Genomic DNA, 16717 nt, shown 5'->3' on the forward strand with positions numbered 1-16717 from the left:
GCACTATACAAATAAATTTGATTTGATTTGATTTGATTATTAGGGCCCCAGGAGTGGTAATGTGTCTTCTGAAATTGCTGTGCTTACATGTTTGTGCTGCCAAGGCCTCAACTGTCAACCCTCTGCCTCTTGGTTTCACTCAGTGGTCTTAAGGTCAAGAGACCAGCAGAAGGTCATGCACTTGGTGTTAAAATAAGGGGCAAGTTCCTAAGGTCACAGCTCTAGGCTCTATCCTACCAAATTTTACTGCCTCATCATACTTCTCATCTAATCATATTCACATGATATATTTATGTAGCAAAGGCTAGAGTAATCAGATAATTAGTACGTAATGCATTATAGAACAAAGTGAAGTTCATTTGGGAAAGTAGTGTTTAGAACAGGAAGCTTTGTCCAGTCTGGGATGGCCTCTTTGTCTATCTGTGTTCCTAACTCTAAGAAAACACTCTATAACTGTGGTTCTCAAACTTTTTAGACCAAGTATCACCAAGTAGTCTTACCACAGAAAGTTTCTTTTTCACAGTTTCTTCTTCTGCTACAGGGGCTGGTGGGGGCATAAGTGAATTTTACTAAAATTTATAGAGAGGGAAAACTAATAATTAGGCCTAAGCTGAATGTTTTAAACACAATTATACATTTAAGAGAACATATTATATATATGGGGGGGGGGGGGGGGGGGGTTTAAAAGAAATAAAAACGTGAAGAAAGAAATGTCCTCCCTGGAAAAAAATAGAGGGAACGCTGGCCTGGTCCCTTACAGACGTAAACAACTACAGTGTACACGTAGCTCGTTGTAATATATTTATTTTTTTAACACAAACGAATTTCATTGGGGCATAATTAAGAAAACATGAAAACATCAGATTTTCAGTTATGAACAAAATCCTTAATTAAGTAATACATTTTTCGAGGTAATTTGGCCTACCACCGCTTGCTACTTCACATACCACAGTTTGAGAACCACTGCTCTATAACATCTCTTGGACCTTACAAGCAGCAACTTGAAAATGTTCTATGGATATACTAAATATATAACTTTATGTTCTAGGGGGCTCAAATTCACCACTGGTGTGAATAGGTCTGTTACTTTAGAACATAATATTTCACATCAAACTATTACAGTACATTGCATTACATTATTTTACTTATTCATTATGTACAGTAATCTTTGACAAGTTTTGACAAGATCGCAGCACAAACTGAATCTAAAATGAACTAAACACTGCTTTCAGGAAACTGTTTCATGTTTGTCTAAGAAGCACAAACTAAATGAACTGGATGCCTTTGGATATACACCCTAATTCCCAAAAGAGTTGGGAGCTGTGCAAAAGTAAAATAAAAACAATGACACTTTAAATCATTAAAACCCTATATTTCATTTTAAAGGGATCAAAAACTACAATCTGTCAAATATTCAAATTCAGAAATGTTAATGTTGTTTGAAAAATCACATATAGTTTTAAATTTGATGGCAGCAACACATTAAAAAAACATTGGTGGAGGGACAGCACAAGACTGAAAACCTTCTATTATAACATCTCACAATTATTTAGGTTAATTAACAACAGGTCATTAAGAGGACTGGGAGTATAAGAGTATTTTAAAGAAGAGAAGATGATGTGTGTTTCATGGCCATGTGAACGTTGTGTGTGTGTATGTGTGTGTGTGTGTGTGTGTGTGTGTGAGAGAGAGAGAAATAGTGCCACAATTTGTGAAGAATATTTTTCAGCAAGAAAATAACTTTGAGACTTCATCTACTACACCAAGCATCATTTTAAAAATCTCTATATGCAAAGGATGAGGATGAAAACTAATATAAAATGGCTGTGATCTTGAGGTATTTGGACCAGCCTAAGCTAAAGAGTAAATGGATCATCAAAATTATTAGCACACAGATCAAAGCCAGAATCTTGGATGGTAAAGGGAGCATTAGTGCAAATTGCATACTTGATGTGCACCGCTGTAAAGGCACCATGAATGTTGAATGATTTTTACTCATGGTCATCTTCAGCCGTGCAGAATGCCAAACCACGACAAAGCAGACCAAGAATCGGTGAGAGTCTGAAATTCCGTATAAAGCAAGAATGAGAAAACATTTTACTTTCAAAACTACAGCAATTCATATTAGTTCCCAAATGCTTACAGAGTGGTATTAAAAGTTGAGGTGATGTAACACAGTGGTAAACATGGCCCTGTCCAGTCTCTCTTGATATGATACTTGTGTCAAATGTAATATTAGTTTTTAAAATTAATAATAAATAAAAGTTATCCCATCATCTGATATTCATCCGTTCATTCATTCACTCATTATGTAACAGCATTCATTCATTCAATCTATAATTGCGTCATCCTTTTCAGGGTTGCAGCGTGTGTCTGGATCCTACCTTGAGTCACTGGTCTCAAAGCAGGACACTCTGGACAGATCATTATTCCATCACAGGGCAAGTGTCTGATTAAATATAGGTTTAAATGATTTGCACTTATCTGCATTCTTTTTATTGATATTTCTTAAGCCATTGCAACTTTCTAAAATGGAGATTGTATGTTTGAAAAAATTAATCTACATCCTGTTCACACATTAGACACGTTAAAGAATGTTAGAGCAGGCTTAAATCTAAACCTGTGAAAGTATGTTTTTTCATCTACAGATTAGGGTTGGACTGTATAACTGTAATACTGTATACTGGGGTATTTAAAAATGTGGACGATATCTCAAAATGAGGGCAGTATTTATGATGTGTGGGGTTTGTTACATTTCTGTTCTGTATTTCTAAGTACAGGGCTAAAGAAACAGGTTTTTTTATTGCCAACATGTGTGTCGGTGTGCCTTCTTGGGCTGTGCTGAGCTGAACCTCAAAGAACCGACAACCTTTCACTTGACCCCACACTGACAGATGTGCACCCTCACCCCACAGTAATACCATATACCATATTAATATATTGAAACAGTATGATGATAAGGAAAATGTGGATATTGCCTACAACAGATAAAATTTAGGCAGAAACAAATAGAATAATATTCAAAGCATTATCTGAGCTGTAAATGGTCATACACTAGAACATAGTAATAACATGGCATGTATTAATATTGAGCGACAGTGTCATGGTCCTATATGTACAGCAAATTATAATTAATGACACCACTCTCGCTTGTGTCCTTTTATTTATGTGACTGCTTGACTTTTGCCCTCATTGCATTAACAACCTGTTCCATTTTCACTTTAAATTTTAAAAATGTCTACTGAAATCTTTCTGGTGGAACAGGTCAAAGGGAGATGGGCATAAAGTGCCATGCTACTGACTCCTGATTTGGGAAGTGTTTTTCATGTATTAGTGCTTAGTAAGTGCTTAGAAGACCAAAGTACAACGCTGTGGACACACTTTGCATGACTCAGTTTAGGACTGTACAGCTGAAGACAAAATAAGCACTAAGCCTATTAATAAACTTATGTATAATGTGAATTAGAATCAGTGTAAATTTTTGCATATCTTTATAGGGACAAATATAAACATTTAAGTTCCAAAACCAGAAATGATTTATGAGCTGGCATTTTAAATTGCATGATGGCCACCTACTCAGTATATTAATGCCTGTCCTTCTGACTCTCCTGAATTTCACTCAAACAAAAATGAGTAGCTTAAGCAGCCTCATATATCCAGGGCTTTCTTATTAGGGTTTAAAAATACAGAAAGGGACCATTTTGGAGTTGATTGTACTCTGTATTTTTAAATATATATATTTTATCATTATTATTGTTGTTTTTTCTTTTGTATGCAGTCGTGCAGTGGGCTGCAGGCATCTTCAATCTCTTCCACTTTTGCCCCTTCTACCCAGCTTGGAGAATGTACTGGAGAGGGGCCAGGGTCAAGCTAAAAATACTCGAAGGCCAACACTACACCCTTTTTATATGCAGCTATCTGCTTCAGTGGAGTGTTCCAAGTGAGCCACCTTGCACTGACAACCAGAGCAAAAGATTTCAATGAAATCAGACATGCTCTTAAACTTATCCTCCATGCCACACGGTGCATCTGTCACATGAGATTGTCTCAGGGTTTCACCAAACAGAACATCAAAATTAGGTTTCATTCATTCATTCATTCATTCATTCTGGAGCCAGACCTACTTCCTTACTTATAAAATCACTTTCACACATCAAATCCCCAGCCTTTTATAAAGAGCAGGTTCTCATTCTATTTTGATTTAGCAACTGTATTTCACCAGTGCAGCCAGTGTGTGTGTGTTACAGATTAACTGTTTGTTGTGAGGCAGTGTTCTTGTTATCTATTATGTGCAATGGAGCTCAGAGTCCACTATCTTGCTTTGGATAAAGTGCACTTTCAAACATACCAGCATGGAGCACTTCCCAAATTAGAAATAATGCCACCTAATGGTAACATTTATGAACTACATTAGGCCTTTTTTTATAGCCAGGCATTTTTGTAGTGTCCCAAGTAACTGTTGGAGATGCCTTTCTTCTAACAGTGTTGTAACTAACACCCTACTTAATGTCCCCTGAGAGATATTTCTGCAAAATAGGTGTTTTTAAAGTCTCAATGAAATCAAACTTCTGTGAATGTTATCTCATATTAGCTGAGTAGATGCCTAAAATCTTTAATGCTTTTTAAAAAGTCAACATGAAATTTGTTATATGGTAAAGCTACAAATGAAATGCCTGATGCTTGAAGTAATGATGATAATGATAATTTCACACAATCATTAGTCATCTCTAATGATAATGCAACATCAGGACAGGGCCCCAGTAGACAATTCAGCAACTAATGAATACTGACTTTAAAGGATATACTTTACATCTTAATGACTGAATTTTGTTGACACAATAATTATCCCCTTTAAAGGAACACTGTGTGGTATTTCAACCTTCTAAATTATCGTAATGTTCCACGGAGCTGTAAAAGGGAAAATATAGCCCCTGTTGCAGCTACGCCGGATCCTCTGCTGGTTTACTGCACTAAGTAACTTCTGAATCACAGGAAGGAGGACTCTCACGAGAAATGGGTAACACTTAATGGCACATAGCTCACAGGTGGATAGTTGCCTAGCTGCAAGAAGATTTTAGCTCTGTATTCCCATTACGGACATTATAGGAGGGAGAGAGAAAGAGAGAGAGAGAGAGAGAGAGAGAGAGAGAGAGAGAGAGAGAGAGAGAGAGAGAGAGAGAGAGAGAGAGAGAGAGTTAGCTGAAACAGACATGAGGACACAAGTTGGAGCAGTATTTGTTGCCCTTGTTCATGTTTTGCGGTGCTAGTTAGTGATAGTTTTGTTGAAGTGTTACAACCCCTAGCACACATTATGGAATCACCAGTCTCTGAGGATGTTCCTTCAGTTGTTTAATTTTGTAGAAAAAAAGCAGATCAAAGATCTGAAAAAAAACTAAAGGCATTTCAAATGGCAACTTTGTGGCTTTAAGAAACACTAAAAGAAATCAAGAAAAATAATTGTGGTAGCCAGTAACAGTTAGATGTTTAGAACAAGCACAGGGAATAAATTATGGAATCACTCAATTGTGAGGAAAAAATTATGGAATCACCCTGCAAATTTCCATTACAAACACTAACACCTGCATCAGATTAAAGCTGCTCATTAGTATGCACGTAAAAAGGAGTGATCACACCTTGGAGAGCTGTTGCAACAAGTGGACTGACATGAATCATGGCTCCAACACCAGAGATGTCAATTGAAACAAAGGAGAGGATTATCAAACTCCTTAAAGAGGGTAAATCATCACGCAGTGTTGCACAAGATGTTGGTTGTTCACAGTCAGCTGTGTCTAAAACCTGGACCAAGTACAAACAAAATGTGAAGGTGGTTAAAGGCAAGCATACTGGTAGACCAAGGAAGACATCAAAGCGTCAAGACAGAAAACTTAAAGCAATATGCCTTGAAAACAGAAAATGTACAACAAAACAAATGAGGAACAAATAGGAGGAAACTGGAGTCAAAGTCTGTGACCGAACTGTAAGAAACCGCCTAAAGGAAATGGGATTTACATGCAGAAGAGCTAAAAGAAAGCCTTCACTAACACCTACACAGAAAATACAAGGTTACAATGGGCTAAGGAAAGGCAGTCGTGGACTGTGGATGACTGGATGAAAGTCATATTCAGTGATGAATCTCGAATCTGCATTGGGCAAGGTGATGATGCTGGAACTTTTGTTTGGTGCTGTTCCAATGAAATTTATGCAGACGACTGTCTGAAGAAAACATGCAAATTTCCAGTCATTGATGTGGGGCTGCATGTCAGGTAAACACACTGGGGAGATGGCTGTCATTACATCTTCAATAAATGCACAGGTTTACATTGACATTTTGGACACTTTTCTTTTTCCATCTAGGGAAAGGATGTTTGGGGATGTTGGAATCATTTTTCAAGATGGTAATGCATCTTGCCATAGAGCAAAACCTGTGAAAATATTCCTTGAAGAAAGACACAAGGTCAATACCATGGCCTGCAGACAGTCCGGATCTCAATCCAATTGAAAATCTGTGGTGGAAGTTAAAGAAAATGGTCCATGATAAGGCTCCAACCTGCAAAGCTGATCTGGCAACAGCAATTTGAGATTTGCTTTTTTTTCTACAAAATTAAACAACTGAAGTAACATCCTCAGAGACTGGTGATGCCATAATTTTTGCCAGGGGTTGAATTATGAGTGATATATGAATTTTCCCCTGGCTCAAAATCAGCTGAAGCCCCAGTGTCATTCACTACTTTTGCAAACATCACTCGATGAGTGACTGAGTAAAAGCGAGAGGTGTGTGTTTTTCTGTGAGAGAAAGGGAGAGTGTGTGCGAGAGATGGTGTTCTGACGAGTTGTGCTTTTTTGCAGCTCTGTGCATGCTCAGATCAATTTTTTTTTACTGTTTTCATGTTTTTCTCCTGTGCATTTCACTATTGTAGTTTATTGTTATTTGCTTGAGTGTTCCAAATCTGTACAAGATTAATTAAAAGTAAAAAAATATAAATATAGCCGCAAGCGACAATTCCCGGGGTCCAAGCTGTATTCGCTGGTAGAAGAACACTGTGCTAGCTTATGAGCTGTCCTGAGATAGTAGGGGCTTTTGGGGCAGTGTGTGTAGTGTTTGTAAGGTGTTCCATGCTGTACTGGCATCTCTTTGGAGGTGTAGCATGAGATTGAGGAGTAGCGGATGACAGAGACAGCATAGAGCACAGAAGTCACTCTGGAGTTGCACCCTGGTTTCTCACCCTAATGTTCAGGACCCAAAAACAGCAGATATGATGTGGAGTTGCTTGTACTGCAGTCAGTCATCAGTGGACAGAACACACTGTCTGCTGCATGTGTTTGGTTGTGGACTATTCTCTGTCCAGCAGTGATGCTGAGGGATTTACAACTCCAACACCTGAGTACCTGCAGTATGGGTGTCCAGATCAAGTCCAGGGTGAAAGCAAGCAATCTTTGCAGAGCAAGAGCATAGCATATGGCATTTCCTCATACAGGAGCCACACTTTAAGATAGATTTTGTAGTGGTTTTAAATGTGATCATTGGTGTTCTGGTGTCTCAGTAGAGTAGGATTGTAAGAAGAAGGGGTAGTAGATGAGTGGGTGAATTTCTGGTCTGCAGACAGGTGAACGTGGGGCTTTGGTTACAGAGACAACACAGAGCACAGAACTGACTCTGGAATTTCACCCTGGATTCTGACCCAATGTTCAGGACCTCCACAAAGCAGATATGATTTGGGTGGTGGAAAATTCTCAGCACTGCAGTGATACTAACATTGTGGTGATATGGCAGTGTGTGTAGTGCTCTTATGAGTGGATAAGACACAGCAGTGCTGCTAGAGATTTTAACACCTGTGTCAACTCACTGTCCACACTGAGATACACCTACTTAATTGGTCAAACTTATAGACATAAATTCAGACAGTAGCTCATACATTCTCAGCACTGTAGTGACACTGACATTGTGGTGCTATGTCAGTTTGTATTGTGCTCTTATGAGTGGATCAGAAAGAGCAGTGCTGCTGGATAATTTTAAAACCTGTGTCTACTCACTGTCTACACGGTTACACACACATACTCTGTTAATCCAGATTATAGATAAAAAAAAGGCAGAGACAGTAGGTCATACATTTTCAGCATATCTGCTTTGTATGTGTCCTGACCATTGAAGAACATGTGAAAGGGAGCAATGAAAGTATGCAGAGCAAGAGGTGCACCCCTCTCTGTAGTTTTAGATCTACAAAGTGCTCCTGTGGACAGTGGAGCTGAAAACACGGACACTGAAAGTAAAATGAGGTGGTCATGATGGTATTGTTGATTTGTTTAGATCTGCTTTCAAATGTCTGTGTCCTCTGGCCCTCTCTGACTGGCAGGGGGAGGGGAGGGGGAGAGGTGACAGTCTGTGTGTGAGGAGGAGAAGGAGGGGCTGAGGGGGGATTCTGCATAGAGAAAATCTGCAGGATGAGATGTAACAGACATATATTTGATCATGAACTAGTGCTTGGATCAAAAGCCAATATGGACATATGTGGTATCATGAGATTCATAAGAACCTGAATTTGAATAATTATCGACAAAATGTGGAACTTTCATTACTGTGCGATTGCAGCCTCTGCTTTAATAAAGCTGTGCAGCTTGCCTTTGAAACACTGCCTTTGAAACACTATAACTCACAAATGCGTTAGTCATATGTTATGAAAATGCAAAATCTCCTTTCCCATGGTCTTTGGAATATATCTGTCTCATCTTGCTGGTACTGCATCTCTAGGTGGCAGTGTAATCAATTATGAACCTATGCAACCAGTTGTTGTTTAATTGTAGCGCCCCCTTTCTGTGCAATACGGGCATATTTAGCAGAGTACTTCAGAGTAATGATATACATATATGCACCAAGTTGTGTTCGATTTAGGTGAAGTTTGTTGTAGTTATAGCTCAAAGAGTGCATGGAGCCCCGCCCATGCATATTTGTTAAATTACTGCCACAACAGCGTGTCAAAAGTTAAAACTTTTGTGAATAATTATTGATCTACAGTCTATACAGATTGCAAAAATACCAGTTGTTTATTGATAAGACAAAGTTCCAGGGAGGAGTATGAAAAGCTCCATTTTCATATACCTGACTATTGTGGATAAACTATGCATTTTTGACAATAGTTGCAATTGCAAAGTTGTAAGACACTATGCAGAGTATGCAATAAAGCAAACTGCTTGTCAATATGTTTATATTTCGCTGAGATATTCCATATTTTCATGTAGAAAATTTGAATTGCGCCCCCTAGTGGCTATCGTAATAGAAATTGTTATGTACTTAGGAAGTGCTGCCATGGACATACCATGCAAGTGTCATGATGATAGGAATAATGAATAATTATTAAAGTTCAGGTTCTTAGGATTCTGCTGATACCACATATGTCCATATTGGGTACATTTCCAGAGACTAGTTCGCGCTCAAACATATGTGCGATTTTGCATATTATGCAAATTAGCTGAAAATCTAAGTAGGCGGAGCTTATGGGTTCTTGAGGCTTTTTTGTAGGGTCTGACCTGAGGAATCAGGGAAAAAAAGAATTTCGTCTCTACGCTACACGGGGTAGGAGATATAGGGAGCGACGCGTTACGCGTTGCTATAGCGCCACCATCAGGCTGATCGGGCTGATTCTTTGCGCCTGAGTAGCGGGAGGGTTTACTACCAGTTGACCAAACGACAAGTCTGTAGGACCTACGGTTTGGGCTGCCCATCGTGTTTCATCGGAGAAAAAGAAGAAGAAGAAGAAGAAGAAGAAGAAGAAGAATAGGAAACAGACCAAAAACAATAGATAACAATAAATACCATTTCTTATCACTGTAATAATCATATAATTTCTTTAATAAATTATACGATGCTTATATTTCTGTAGGCAGCATCTTATGATACACTACATTTAGCTTACCAACCATTTTATTTAAATAACTGTACGTTTAAAAGTACACTTTGGCAGCACATTTTGACAAGGTAGCTCAAGTCATGAGAACCATTGGGGGTAACGTGCCTTGCTCAATTGCACTCCCTCCTTGTGGAAAAGATGGCGCTACTCCCTAACTCCCCCCACCCCCAATGTCCTACCGGTCGTGGAGATCAATCTGGTTACCTTCCATTCCCTAGCCCACTTCTCCAAGCGTTGGGGCACAGCTTCAAATCTGGTTGTTTTTATTTTCTTAGTGCTGTTTGTGAGAATGTCAGACAAGAAACAAATTAGTCCACTTCTGAAATAGATGGTCAAATATAATGTATTTATTTTCTTGGTCTAAAGGGAATGTCTATAACTGTGAGCATGGCACTTCTCTCTTGTTGTTTACATTTCAAAGCTCAGCGTCTTTTAAGTTGAAACAGTGTGTTTAAGGGGGAAAAACTGACTGTTGTTTGTGCGTGGAAGTTTTACTTGTCTAAGTTTTTTATTCACACATTTTATTATTTAATTTGAATTGTTTAGTTTTGTAGCATTTTGGGTATTGCAGTTTGCCATCTCCCAAATTTAGAGACATTTCCATCTTAGAGATATGTCTATAAAACCCACCTATGGAGCATATATATAATAGAGTAATACCCTAATTTCGGTTCATGCTTTTCAGAGTTTGGAGTTCTCCCTGTTGTCTAAATATACTCCAGATGCCTCTGCTATGAGTAAAGACAGAAGAGCAAGACACAAAGACTAGCATACCAGAAGGAGCCAGTTTATTTTTCTACTCATTTACTGACACTGGGTCTTCATAAACACACCAGACTGGTTTCCAGCACACAGATTGGAGAGCTAGCAAATGATGAGGAAACGTCTTCTGAATTTTATTTTTAAAAAAGTGCACTATGCATTTAACACATCTATGTGCCATGGCTCTGCCCGAACATAGCATGACTTCCTCTACCTCTGAACCTGCCTTTCCATTATCCCAGCATAATATTGTTTGTTATTTTAATTGTATTCCTGTTATTGTGTTAATGGTTTTGTTTTCATTGTTTTGGCTTAATAGTGTGTTGAAATTGTGGCTTAACTCTAATTCTTTTTATTCAGTTTTCAATTTTATATTTTTAGAGTATGTTGTCTTTTGGTTTAACTGTGCTTTCGGCTATTTTGGCTTAAGGGCACCTAAAGTATGTTTAATACTGTAACAAATGGGAATAATGAGCAGTTTCTGCTCCCGTAAAGAAAGAACATGGTTTGTCAGAATGATTTGGAGAGATATCTCATTGTAAATTTAAAATGAATTTTATTTTCATTTTATTAAACATATTTGAGCATATAGACAGATAAACATTTATGACAGGGATAATTTGCTAAGAATAATTTGAAGGGTTTTTTTTGTGAAAAATGGAAAAGTTTGCATTTCTTAAATCTAAACTTTCAGGAAAATACAGGTATATTTGGAAAATGGAGGTGAGGAGCTCATAGATTTAGACAGCCTGACCTAAATAACAGAGCTGCAGAGAACCTTAAGATCAGGCATCCACCTGATGTGTGGTTCTCATAAAAATGACTGGGTGTATGAAGCATTTAGACCCTGATATGTAAAGGATTTAAAGAAGATGGTTAATTCTGTAATCCTGACACCTACACAAACACGCACATTGAAAAGATTTACTGGCACGAAATGAAAACAAAAAACATTCCTGATGCAGTTCTCCAAATGTTTGAAAATCATTACAGTGGTCGGTGGTATATGGGCACCACTAAAAATATCCCCACTGTGAAATTAGGGAAATACATCAGTGAATCACGGCAATACGGAATGGAAGGTGCTCATTATGTGGTTTTTGCATTCCATCCATTTTCATGCTTTTCGCAGTACGAAACCATTATGTTCAAATTAGCATCACTTCAAAGTAGACTGATGGATAGGCTTAGGTGTAAAGAGATAATTAAGCTGGGTAAATTGCTCTTCATCTTTGCGTTCTAGTTACCAGAATGTTTTTTTCATCACAAAGTGTCCATCTCTCTCCATCAATCCGTTACTGTTTCTCTGACTGTAGGGGAAAGGCACGCACTGGGCTCCCCTGCACATTCTTACTGACAGAGTAACAAGGTCAAAGAAAGAGGCACTGATTGGACATTTTGCTCAAAAGGACTCTGAGTGAGATAGCAGCAGGGCAGCCCCAATACTCAGAAGGTGAAATTCTATGGGTGTCACAGCTAACTAAGGCATAGGCTTAGAAAGAGCAAGAACAGCCTCGGGGATGGTGCACAACTGTGAAAACATCTACATTCCTCTTTCTAGTGGTTCTTTATCTCTCCAAGAACACTTTTCAGTACCAGGAGCCATTTCCTCCTTCACTCACATTCTAAGCACAGTGCAAAAAAAGGATTTTGGAAATATTTTATTCATGCCATATTTACAGAAACATAAAGGTGAACCATGTTAATTTTGATCATAAATCATGCATGTGGCCCAGAACAGTCTAAATATAGTTGCCAATATTTCCCTATGATTTTAATAATAATAATTTTCTTTCTAAAAACATAATCATCTAAGTAAACAGAGCTTAGTTTCACTCCTCTACTACTACAGTACAGACTGAACTTTAACTTGACAGTAAAATGTTACAGCACTCAATAATAATAACCCAATTTACAATACAGTAAGACACAAGCGGAATGAAAGTAACAGCATAAGGAGGTCACTCATGTAGTTGAGCCTTCAACCACTTGTTCAGTAGGAGCATATATAATTTGTCCCCAACAGCTGATCTGAGAGCAGTTCTGCTGTAGAATGTGTGAATTCAGATAGTGTAACTGACTCTAGATCTGGTCTTGGGGGCAGTCTCTAGCTAAAGCCTAGCAGGACTAACAGTCACCTCCTATTGGTCTCATCCCTCTGTCCATTATTAGCAGCCAAGGCCACTCATAGAGCCAATCCGGTCCAGTTTCAAGCCAAAGCATCCGCGGTTCCAGCCCCTTCGTGAGCGATCTGACAAAGCCCGCTTCTGACTGGCCAGAGCACCCTTGATGAGACGAAGCCAGGAATTTTCATTCTGAGCAGGGATATCAACCCATTTGGGATACTCTGCCACCTTCACTCCTGAATTAAACGCCTGCACAGGCTCCTCAGGGTGCTCAGTGGTGAAATTCTCCAGATCATCTAATGTTAAAAGGTCATTGTAACGCTCTAGGAACTGCTCAATGACCTTTTGTGGGAAAGAGAAGAAATCAAAGCTGTTATTTTCTCAAAACTATATGTACAAAATCATTATGATAAATGGAGCTTATATACATAATTTTCCATTTACCAAATAGGTGAACTTTTAGTTCTACAGTTACAGATCACTACCATGCATACACACATTGTAGTTCTAAAGTCCCACTGATGGTCTACATACTTGGTAGCTGCATTTCACGTTATTCTTTAGTGGTCATGATCCCATAAGGATCACCACAGAACAGATATGTTGTGTGTAGTGAATCATTCTCACTGCTACAATGACACTGATTTGTTGGTAGTGTGTTAGTATGTGCTGCACTGGTATGAGTGGGTTAGAAACTAGTTCTGCTAGAGTTTTTAAAACCTTCATTACCACTGCTGGACTGAGAATAGTCTATCAACCAAAAATATCTAGCAAACAGCATCATGTGGGCAGCATCCAATGAAGAAGGTCTAGAGGTCGACCAACACAAACTGAGCAGCAACAAATGAGCTACTGTCTCTGACTTTATATCTACAAGGTGAACCAACAATGCAGATGTGTCTAACTGGACAGTAATTGGACACAATGTTTAACAATTCTAGCAGCAATGATCCACTCATGACAGTGTATTAAGCACTAGCACACCATCATGTGGTTTCACTGCAGCACTGCGAATGATTGACCCAAATTATACCTGCTCTGTGTTGGTCCTGTGAGAGTCCTGACCATTGAAGGACTGGATGAAAGTGGAGGGACAAGAATTTATGCAGAACAACAAATAGGCTACAGACTAAAATAGTAAATGTACAAACTACACCTGTATGGTCAGAGAAGTTGAGAAATTGGACAATGAATATTGAAACAATGTCATTTTAATGTTATGGCTGATAGGTATAAGAATACAATGAGAGAAAGTGAGAGAAATAAACATATATCTTCTACATATCCAAGGATTATTTGCACAGAGAGAGAGAAAGAAAAGAGAATAGAAATGCACATTTAAAAAGAATAAAGTTCATAAAAATGTTCGATTCATGAAGTAAACATTTTGTGGAGGTGATCACTGGTCTACACTGAGAAGTCAAAGACTTTCTAAAAGGCAATTGGGTCCCAATTCTCAGTCTGTTACACTCAGTTAGATTCTGTATATTTAGGTCAGTTCTGATCATATGTTCCCACACCCCTTGTCCATTGCAGAGAGGAGAGCCCACCTGCATGGCCTGGTCAGGGTTGTGCAGGCTTCGGGCGTGGCTGGGCTCCAAAGGGGTCAGCAGTACCAGCAGCGCTGCCAGGACGGCCGAACACAGCATTGTGCAGCAGATAAACACACGACCCTCAACTCAAAGTATTACAAACCTAAAAGGACAGAGCACACTGTGACTGGGAAGAAAAAGTGTATTCCAATTGTAATTAGTGTATTCCAATATTAGCAGTATTTAAAAATGAGGATGAACATATTATCACTAGAAAAAATACATTAATTAATGGCATGTATGTCTCACAAAGGGAAATGAAGGCATGTAATGGTATTTTGCATCAGATACATTTGCACATTAATTAGCCTACTGACGACTGAGCCAGTGTTAATATCCCGTATTATTTCATATTTGTTTCCACTTAGACCATTTTGAGGTTGCGGTAGGTTATGGTATGTACTTTTCAGAATGCATTGGTTCATCTTATATTTCACCAGAGGAACAAAGAGGTGAAGAGAAAATGACAATACCCTGATACTTTTGAAAACTGAAACAACAAACATTCATTACATAAATAAGAAATTGTATAAACCAAAAAAACACTGTATTTTTCAAGAACAAAATACAATATGTACTCATCAATACAATAACGAAAAAGGGTATAATTATTTACAATAATGTACTTCATGACACATTATTGACCATGTTTACTTCTCTGTTCTAACAGTATGGGTGATATCTACATTTATTCATTCAAACCCATGAGAAACAGAGCAAATTGTGAAAAGCAGGGAACTCACCAGAGACTGTCGGTGTGGAAACCTGTGGCTGAGTGTTCATCCCCTTCACTCTCTCTCTGTCTGTCTGCTTCTCTCGTTCTCCTCTCCCTCAATATTTGGCACCTGCTAAGAGCATCCCTTTCCCTCCTCCTCCTTTGCTCTCTCTCTCTTGCTCACCATGAATTTGATTTGTAGTGTGAACTGTGTGTGTGTGTGTTGGAGGAGTATGTAAATAGTCCCTCCTATGTAAGGATGAGGTGTGTATTAACCGTATCCCCCCACCCACCCACCTCGCTTACACGTAAATACTTTTGTATTTTCTCTCTTTTTCATCACGCTTTTTTCTACTGTTGATGTCATAGCTATAGAGGGGGTGTGTGACGTCAAGTCCATCCTTGTCCATGCTCTCTTGAAAGAGCATCTTGATCCCAGTATGTGTACCCCCCACTTAAACAAATACACAGGGACACACAAGTCCCGTCAGAATCAGGCCGTCAAAGCCAGGCGCTCCCTCCTCTATTCCTCCTCCTCCTCTTCTCTCCCAAATGACCTCATGCTTAATTTTTTCATTCCTCTTTCGACCATCCTCTCCCCTCACTTCCCTCTGTTTGCCAGGTCTCTCTCTGCCTGGCCAAAGTGTCCCAGCCTGGCACAAGTTTACGACCATTGGACTGGTGCCAGGATCTTTTTAGTGGTTCTTCCAGCCGTGGATATGTGGCTCTCAATAGTGTACCCCAGAGAAAGCTTTTGTTTCCTTCTTCATGTGTATTTATGGTAGGAGTTAAAGTTGGTTTCACTAGTTGAAGCCAGTTTTAATCGGATGTAATTTGTCTGAAACAAATTTTTTTCAGGCTGAAAATGGTTAAAATCAAAGTTCTCATCAAGGTCATTACTCACATTGAATTTGATGATGCTGTTGTTTTCATCTAAGAGAAGTTAGAGGTGAAGATCATATAGTTATCAGATTGCAGCTGCTGTCAAACCTGATGCTTTTTCTTCAAGTTGTAGCTTGTGGGAGGGTGGCACGGTGGTGCAGCAGGTAGTGTCACAGTCACACAGCTCCAGGGACCTGGAGGTTGTGGGTCCAAGTCTGAGTATGTGTCACCCTGTGAGGGACTGGTGCCCCCTCCAGGGTGTGCTTCTGCCTTGACCCACAGCAACCTTGAACTGGATAAGCGGTTACAGACAATGAATGAATGAATAAAGCTCATGGGGGTTGAATGATGATGCAACAGGTAGTGTCACTTCCACACAGTTCCAGTGCCTCTGGGTCCTGCATTTGATCCTCAGCTTGGGCAATACTGGGAAGGTTACTTCTGTAAAATGTATTCCATAACAGAATACAAATTATATGCCCTTAAATGTAATTTGTAATGCATTCTGTTAGGCATCTCAATGGGAGAAACATATTCTGGATTCTTTGGGATACTTCAACATTTTCTTACAATCACACCATGCTTCTTTCCCTGAAAATGTTCAGCATTTGCTGTAAAGAATTAAAGACTATAGGTATGATATTCAATTATTTGCCTGCTAAAAAAAGGCAAGAAAAATGTTCCCATGACTATGTTCACATTCATTTTAGCAGTTAAGAGAGGAAAAAATATAAGACA

General features: G+C 38.9%; 1 protein-coding gene across 2 annotated transcripts; it reads right to left on the reverse strand.

Annotated features, from left to right (window-relative positions):
* Positions 1-12289: 12289 nt before the first annotated feature.
* nppcl (natriuretic peptide C-like) lies at positions 12290-15303 on the reverse strand. 2 transcript variants are annotated; one of them, XM_066683780.1, is made up of 3 exons: positions 15126-15303; positions 14341-14485; positions 12297-13132 (listed from the first exon to the last, which is right to left on the reverse strand). In XM_066683780.1, exons 2-3 carry the CDS (start codon positions 14437-14439, stop codon positions 12833-12835), a joined length of 399 nt encoding a protein of 132 aa, XP_066539877.1. In that variant the 5' UTR covers positions 14440-14485; positions 15126-15303; the 3' UTR covers positions 12297-12832. The 2 variants fall into 2 exon arrangements, with proteins under 2 accessions (XP_066539879.1, XP_066539877.1); XM_066683782.1 differs by lacking the exon at positions 15126-15303 and having other exon boundaries at positions 12290-13132; positions 14341-14454.
* Between the last annotated feature and the right edge of the window lie 1414 nt (positions 15304-16717).

The sequence above is a fragment of the Hoplias malabaricus genome, chromosome 10, assembly GCF_029633855.1.
Source record: "Hoplias malabaricus isolate fHopMal1 chromosome 10, fHopMal1.hap1, whole genome shotgun sequence".
Classification (NCBI taxonomy): Eukaryota; Metazoa; Chordata; class Actinopteri; order Characiformes; family Erythrinidae; genus Hoplias; species Hoplias malabaricus.

Bases quoted from the DNA above. Each gene is read 5' to 3' on its own strand.
- nppcl (XM_066683782.1), bottom strand. From the start codon at position 14,439: ATGCTGTGTTCGGCCGTCCTGGCAGCGCTGCTGGTACTGCTGACCCCT. The intron at 13,133-14,340 runs GTGGGCTCTCCT...TTCCCACAAAAG, and splicing joins ACCCTGACCAGGCCATGCAG to GTCATTGAGCAGTTCCTAGA.